The following is a 7,916-nucleotide window of genomic DNA, read 5'->3' as shown; positions in this document are numbered from 1 at the left end:
GGGAGGGATAGCATATTTGTTGTCGTGGATAGGTTCTCGAAAATGGCACACTTTATACCATGTCATAAAAGTGATGATGCTGTTAATGTTGCTGATTTGTTCTTTCGTGAAATTATTCGCTTACATGGTGTGCCAAATACTATTGTTTCAGATCGTGATTTCTTAGCCACTTTTGGAGATGTTTATGGGCTAAGTTGGGGACTAAGCTGCTTTTTAGTACTACTTGTCACCCCCAAACTGATGGACAAACTGAAGTAGTCAATAGAACATTGTCTACTATGCTTAGGGTTGTTTTGAAGAATAACAGGAAAATGTGGGAAGAATGCTTGCCTCATATTGAATTTGCTTATAATCGTTCATTGCATTCTACTACTAAGATGTGCCCTTTTGAAATTGTGTATGGTTTCCTACCTCGTGCACCTATTGATTTGTTGCCTCTTCCATCTTCAAAGAAGGTTAATTTTGATGCTAAAGAACGTTCTGAATTGATTTTAAAAATGCATGAGTTAACTAAGGAAAACATTGAGCGTATGAATGCTAAATATAAACTTGCTGGAGATAAGGGTAGAAAACATGTTGTGTTTGCGCCTGGAGATCTTGTTTGGTTACATTTGCGTAAAGATAGATTTCCTAATCTGCGCAAATCAAAGCTAATGCCACGTGCTGATGGTCCTTTTAAGGTGTTAGAGAAAATAAATGATAATGCATATAAACTTGAGCTACCTGTAGATTTTGGGGTTAGTCCCACTTTTAACATTGCAGATTTGAAGCCTTATTTAGGTGAGGAAGGCACGCTTCCGTCGAGGACGACTTCATTTCAAGAAGGGGAGGATGATGAGGACATCAATACCATTGTTACACCCACAACCCCTACTGTTACATATACTGGACCAATTACTAGAGCTCGCGCATGCCAATTAAATTACCAGGTACTTTCGTTTCTTGGTAATGATTCTAATGTTCATGAGATTATGATGCTGCCTAAATTGGATACATTTGTTTTGCTTACAAATGAAGGGCCTAGCTTGGAGAAGGATGAACATTGGAGCAAGAACACGCATGGAGTTGATGGCAGGCGCAAGGGGATCAAGAACGGAGTTACAAGTGATGATTTCAGGACTTTGAAGCCGCCATAAGGAGTGCATGAAGCCTTGGACGAAATATACAAGATGCCACTTAATAATATTTGTCCATTGGCTATTCTAGGTGCTGGTTAGAGGTGTAGGATGAAGATGGTCTCTCTCAAACGACCCTGCAACCAAATACAAGAAATCTCTTGTGTCTCCAACATACCCAATACAATGGCAAATTGTATAGGTGCACTAGTTCGGCGAAGAGATGGTGATAAAAATGTAATATGGATGGTATAAATATATTTTTATAATCTGAATAAATAAAAACAGCAAGGTAGCAAATAGCAAATGGGCACAAAAACGGTGTTGAAATGCTTAAAAACAAGGCCTAGGGTCCGTACTTTCGCTAGTGCAATCTCTCAACAATGCTAATATAGTTGGATCATATGATTATCCCTCAAAGTGTAACGAAGAATCACTCCCGAGTTCCTATTAGCGGAGAACAAAAGATAGGAATTGTTTGTAGGGTACTAAACCACCTCAAAGCTATTCTTTTCGTTCGATCTATTCAAGAGTTCGTACTAAAATAACGCAAAGCTATTTTTTCGTTCGATCTATCCTAGAGTTCGTACTAGAACAACACCAAAGCATATTCATTTTAACATATAATGAGGCTAGCCAACTCGTCTTCTCGGTTGTCCATCGTTTTGTTTCGAGTTGGACCGTTGGATGTTGGTCAATTGATTGACGTTGGATCTTCGGTTGTTTTTGTTTTAACGTGGGGTGAGTTCATACAGGCAATGACCTGTGGGCTCGGTCTCTCATCAGATTGGCTGGGTGAGCCTTTTTCGGGTGCCTGGGCGGCTGATCCTGCCGCGCCGCGTGCGCAAGCGTCACTGGCGGGCGTGCGTCGTGGGCGCTGCGCGCTATCTCCGTTTCCTAGTTGCCCCTCTGTTCAGTCGTATATGGTTCCAGCTCGCCCGCTGTTGGTGGGCCTGCCTTCTCCTTGGTCCCACGTGTCGGTGGCGTGGGCTGTTGTTTTTTGTGTGCGTGTGGCCTCCTGTATCTGGATTGGCTCGGGTGATGTCGTGGTTCTGCTGACCGTGTCTTCCGTATGGAGCGGACGCTATCGCCATGCCGCGTCGCGTCGTGAGGCGTACTGGCAAGCTACTTTTCCTTCGAGTCGTCTCATTGGGTGGTTTGTCACTCTGTTTACTGGCGCACTCGGACACTGCCACTTGGGTCGTGCTTCCCTTGACCCCACTCGTCATTGGAGTTACCTCTTTTCCTGTGTTCGCTTTGACCCGTCGCCCATCTCTGCGCCCTCTGTTCGGGTGGGTGGTTTCTCTGCTCGGTTTGATTTGCTCACCCGCCCGTGTGCTGCTGACTGTGGGCCCACGCTTGGATGGGCTCACAGGTCTGTGACTCGCCGGCGTCTTCTGGGGTGTGGCTTGCTTGGTGCCATGCTGCTGTGCCCGACGCGCGCCCTGGGCGCGGTGGACGTGCGTGTGTCACTCCGTGGGGCCGTTGCCGCGTCGCGTGCATCTGCCATGCCCAGGCTGCACGTTGTCCGCCGCTATCGCTGACGGTGGGTTCTGGCCCCACGCAGGCCGCATGTCGGTGTCTGCTTCGTGGGTTCCGATGCCGCTCTTGCGAGTTGGGCGTCCCGTTGCGGTGGGCAAGGGCCCCCTTTTCTCTTCGATGTTGGCCTTTTCTTCTTCTCATGCTTCTCATTCTGTGCACGCTCGCTTCGCCCACTGCTGCGCGCTCTATTCGTCGCCTCGCTTCATCCCGTTCGAGCGCCCTGTCCTCCGGCTCTGCCATCCGTTCCTCCATGGGTGCTGTTGGTTGAGGTTCTTTCTATTCTGCTCCTCCGGTTCTTTCCTGTCGTTGTTTCTATGATTTACTGATCTCGTCTGTTTCCATTTGCTCCCTTCGTGCGCAGCTTGCTTGGATTTCACGTTGGCTCTTTCGTAGGAGCGTGGGTGGTTCCGTCCTTGCTGTCCAGGTTAGTGCGCGCCTCCCCTGCTTCTCTATGGGTGCATGCTTGTTAGGTGTTTGATAAAATGTGTGAGGGCTGCTTGGTGAAATGCGTGTATGCTGCCATCTGTTTTCATCTTGAGTTGGTTGTGCATGGTTCGTGGTGTTAGTTTCCGCGGCTTGTATGAGGATATGATGAACTGATACTTCTGTAAAATAGTGATGTTTGAAGGCCTTGTATCTTTTTGTTTTGCTTTTATTTTGTTGCTTGTTTTGCTGTTTGCGTCTGAATGGATGAACGCTTCTGTTTCCATCATTGCGCCTGTTGGAATGCCATTGTAGCGCGGTGTGCTTTCTCGGCCCTTCCGCGCGTGTGTGGGCTCGCACGCAAAGAAATGCTCAGTGCTCGTTGCTTTCTCGTGTGTTTTACAGCAGCTATCAATGGACGCAGAAGACATTTGTGCCTTATTTTCTAACTAGAGCTAGAGCCGTACTTTTACAGCAGCTACCAATGGACGCAGAAGAGATACGTGCCATATTTTCTCCGGCCGGAGAACATTCCGTCAATGACCAGACTAAAGAACAGCCGGATGAGGGTACCCCTCTCCCCAACAAACCAGATGTTTAGAATGACTTCTTTACCAATTCCTGCAATGCCCATAATTTCTGTCATGCCAATGCGCCACTGCTCATATTGATTGACTTCTGGTCCCAGCTGATAGCATATTCTGTTGTTGATTGACAAAATGGTTGATTATATGCTGCAATTAGGTTCAACCTAGGCATTATCCAATACAGAACGACATATGCAAACAAACAGCACATGTACAAGTGCAGAATTCCTAAGAGATCTCTTTTATAACCAAATTAAACAATTAGTAGTTGATAACTGATTTTGTTTGCAACCATTATAGTATTCCTCTCCCTAGCTTGCTATGTGCTTCTCTTAAATGTCAATAGGTCTGTATAAGCTACTAATTAATATCTGCGCACTGCAGGATGAAGTGGCAAGCATGGAAGTAACCCACAGTCAGTTTTCTTCATATGCGGCATGGTACAAACAATATGAGAATTCACGGCACGGTTCTGAGGTTAGTGATTACAATTAAAAACAGCCACTCCCAGTTATTTCAGAGACAACTTAATATTAGTATTGGCCTATAGATTATCACGGCATTCAACTAACTTCATTTACAGTTTGTTTTAGCCATTTTGTTCCTTTGGACCTCAAAATAGTAACTCACATCTTCCCTACGTTGCTTAAATCTTTTACTGCTATCATATCATGTAACTGATCTTTCGTTACTCTCGGAACCTTGATAAAACTCCTGAAAATGAAACTAAAGCTATATACAGCCAAAACGTGTAGGTTCTGTTGCTGTTAAACCTATTGCGAGTCAGGCTGCCTCACATTGTTTCCAGCGTATCACCGTTTAATCTGTAGAAAGAGATCCTGTTTTAGCTGGTTGTGATTCTTTAGATTTCCATTGCCGGAGAGAACCAATGATCTTACTTTGCAAACAACATGAGCTTATTCATCTATAACTGTGTTTTCTTCGAAGTTAACTACAGAAGCATTGCTTTTATTCTCAGGTTTTATTTTTCTTTCATGCTTCCTATCCAACAGAAAATCTGTGTCACTGGTTGTAACATTTCTTCTAAAGTCAACGCTGTCTTTTCTGTCACAGGTTTACTGTTTTTTCTATTGTCAGTCCTATGGCCTGTCTTTCTGTAGCGAGCGTCTTTTACGCTTGGTTACCAAACTTATCAATTAGCATGCCTATTACTCTGCATGTATAGCCTTCATTATAACTGTAAAGAATACAATTTGAGGATAAGCTGCCAATCCTTCTGTCTTGGATATAAAATAATTAGGCAATTCTAAATTGTCTTAAATTTCCCTGAAATGAAAAATGGACTGATCTACCTGTTGCATGTGCTACTAAACATAAATCTAAAAAACTATTACTGCCATTTTGTTGGCACTTTCCATAATGAACTGGGTTTCTGTTCACACACATGTACTGCTGCATTGTCCTATACATGTTGTGATTCACTTTTATCCTCTCTATTCTAATTCAGTAGCTTGCTCATTGTTTTTATTTGTTCACTTATTTGTGTTGCCTCACAAATTACGAGTTGCAAGTATGATCGGCATCTTCAACCATGCTATTATATTTATTACTTTTCTAAACTGAAGTGTTCGTGACAATTACATATGAGAGTACATATAATTGAGTTGTGCTGACTTGCTTTCCTAAACTGATAAGCTGGAGCTGGAGTTACATATGAAAGTTGAGATAATTAAGCTGTGCTCCTGACTTACTTTTCTGAACCGAAGTGTTCCTAGGATTACCTTCTTTTATTGCATCTAACTATTAGCTGCCTGATAAGAGTAGAGATAAATGCCTTTTTCCCTTAAATTTATCTGTATGTCGGTGGCGTTGTTTTTATTCTGTTGATGTCGGTCTATGTAGGTTATTAAATCGTCTCGCTGTTTATGCTTTGTTGTGCATGTGATTCTATATACTTGACTACTTTGCGACATGTATTTGCATAGTCATATACACCTTTTTCCAGGAAGTGAGCTGGATTATCAATATGCTTGGAGCCCTATTTCCAATCTCTCTCAAATTGCTTGTGTTGTAAATTTCTTTGTAGGTTTACTGGTTGTAGGTTTACTGGTTTTGGTTCACACAGAACAGCTCCAGGCTTAGGGTGGACTTTGTAGGAGCATCAAGTTGGTGAATGTGAAGCTATATGACTGGGTTCTCCATTCCTATTTTTATGCATTTTGTTCATCCTCAAAATAGTTCCTGGCCGGCTCATTTTTACATGTGTGGTTGTTGTTATTCAAGAGAATTGAATTAGTGAAATGGCTGGTGTTGGTTAATATAGTGGCCACTCAAACCCGCTCTACATAGTTGAATTTTTAGATCTTTCCAATGATGTCTTTAACTTCATATCAGATTCGGATTTTTATCCTGTGTCACTTGCTGGGTTTTTTCAATTACTTGGTAGTCGTGCATCCTGTGTCATTTATCGGTTCTTGCTTATGGTTTTCAAAAGTCCAGCCATCCAAGCCTGCTCAAGCTATGGGAAAGTTCACCTTCAACTCACTATGACCATGCAACCTCATTAATTTAAAGGTACATATATTTTAAAACAAAAGCCTATGTATTTTTTGCTAAAAAACACAGTCACTGAAAACTGCAAATGTTTTCAATGCGAACATGATTTCAAATGGGTCTCTTCGAACATGGTAAAGTATTTTGACTTATCAAATTAAAATGTGTATATACATCTCATTGTGGACAACAATCCATCATGTTTCCTATTAAAGGGGATTAAACCATGAGTATTCTTTTCATGTTTCCTATTAAAGGGGATTAAACCATGGGTATTTTTTTCATCGCGCACATGGATTTAGTGTGCCTCTGCGCCATTTGGCGCAACGGGTCCACTAGTATTCATAATACTCAATCCACACAAAGAACTACAAAGAGTGCCTCAAGATTTCTGCCAGAGAAAAAAGGACAAGAACATGCATCAACCCCTATGCATAGATTACCCCAAGGTCACTGCGGGATTACGCAAGTTGAGTGCCAAAACATATATCAAGTGAATCAATATGATATCCCATTGTCATCACGAGTATTCAATTGCAAGACATATATCAAGTGTTCTCAAATCCATAAAAGTATTCAATCCGATAACAACGAGATCTCAAAGGGAAAAACTCAATTCATCACAACAAGATAGAGAGGGGAAAACACCATATGATCCGACTATATTAACAAAGCCCGCGATACATCAAGATCGTGACATCTCAAGAACACGAGAGAGAGAGAGAAAGAGAGAGAGAGAGAGAGAGAGAGAGAGAGAGAGAGAGAAAGTAAACACATAGCTACTGGTACAAACCCTCAGCCCCGAGGGTGGACTACTCCCTCCTCATCGTGGTGGCCGCCGGGATGATGAAGATGGCCACCTGAGATGATTCCCCCCTCCGACAGGGTGCCAGAACGGGTCTAGATTGGTTTTTGGTGGCTACGGAGCCCTCCGGCGGTGGAACTTCTGATCTTGGTTAACCCAGAAAGGTTTCAGAATATTTGGGAATTTATAATGCAAAGAAGGGGTACGGGAGGCCACCGAGGGTGGCACAACCCACCTAGGCGCGCCAGGGGGCCCTCGCGCGCCCTGGTGGGTTGTGCCCCCCTCGGGGCACCCCCCAGGTGCAGCTCTGGCCCATTGGGTTCCTTCCGGTCCACAAAAAATATCCAAAAAGTTTCATGGAGTTTGGACTCTGTTTTATATTAATTTTCTGTGATGTAAAAAACAAGCAAAAAAACAGCAACTGGCACTGGGCACTGGGTCAATAGGTTAGTCCCAAAAAATGATATAAAGTTGCTATAAAATAATTGTAAAACATTCAAGAATGATAAAATAACAGAATGCATACTTCATAAATTATAGATACATTGGAGACGTATCAACAGTCCGGCAACACCGCGTCGCACCTATATAGCACCGCTGTGATCAGAGTAACTATTCTGATTCCAGGATCAGAATAGTGCTAACCTATATATATATGGCTTCTGCACAACATCTCCATCATCATTTTCAGTACATCTTACGCAGGTGAGTTAGGATGCACTTTATCCCAGAAAGGTATCTATCGTTCAAACCAGAGGAGTGCTTCAAACTATATATGGCTTCTGCACAGCATCTCCATCATCATTTTCAGTACATCTTACGCAGGTGAGTTAGGATGCACTTTATCTCAGAAAGGTATCTATCGTTCAAACCAGAGGAGTGCTTCAAACTAACCACAGTACATAATATCCAACAAAAGAGGGTCATGCT

The 7,916-nt window shown here is 42.9% G+C and overlaps 1 protein-coding gene across 4 annotated transcripts; it reads left to right on the top strand.

The window, feature by feature from the left end:
* Positions 1-2,354: 2,354 nt before the first annotated feature.
* LOC125536938 lies at positions 2,355-6,045 on the top strand. 4 transcript variants are annotated; one of them, XM_048700229.1, is made up of 5 exons: positions 2,355-2,926; positions 3,019-3,081; positions 3,556-3,649; positions 4,052-4,144; positions 5,634-6,045. In XM_048700229.1, the coding sequence occupies exons 1-5, from the start codon at positions 2,688-2,690 to the stop codon at positions 5,700-5,702; spliced, it is 558 nt and encodes a 185-aa protein (XP_048556186.1). In that variant the 5' UTR covers positions 2,355-2,687; the 3' UTR covers positions 5,703-6,045. The 4 variants fall into 4 exon arrangements, 2 of the variants coding, with proteins under 2 accessions (XP_048556186.1, XP_048556187.1); XM_048700230.1 differs by having other exon boundaries at positions 2,456-2,926; positions 5,715-6,045; XR_007295367.1 differs by lacking the exon at positions 3,556-3,649 and having other exon boundaries at positions 2,513-2,926.
* Positions 6,046-7,916: the final 1,871 nt, after the last annotated feature.

This window comes from Triticum urartu, chromosome 2 (genome assembly GCF_003073215.2).
Source record: "Triticum urartu cultivar G1812 chromosome 2, Tu2.1, whole genome shotgun sequence".
NCBI lineage: Eukaryota > Viridiplantae > Streptophyta > Magnoliopsida > Poales > Poaceae > Triticum > Triticum urartu.
This window is presented reverse-complemented; position numbering and strand designations above follow the sequence as displayed.

What these genes read in the sequence shown, in the direction of transcription:
- LOC125536938 (XM_048700229.1), top strand. Translation starts at nt 2,688, where the DNA reads ATGTCGGTGTCTGCTTCGTGGGTTCCGATGCCGCTCTTGCGAGTTGGG. An exon ending in CATGGGTGCTGTTGGTTGAG is followed by an intron (nt 2,927 to 3,018) that starts GTTCTTTCTATT and finishes CTTCGTGCGCAG; the next exon opens with CTTGCTTGGATTTCACGTTG. An exon ending in GTTCCGTCCTTGCTGTCCAG is followed by an intron (nt 3,082 to 3,555) that starts GTTAGTGCGCGC and finishes GTACTTTTACAG; the next exon opens with CAGCTACCAATGGACGCAGA.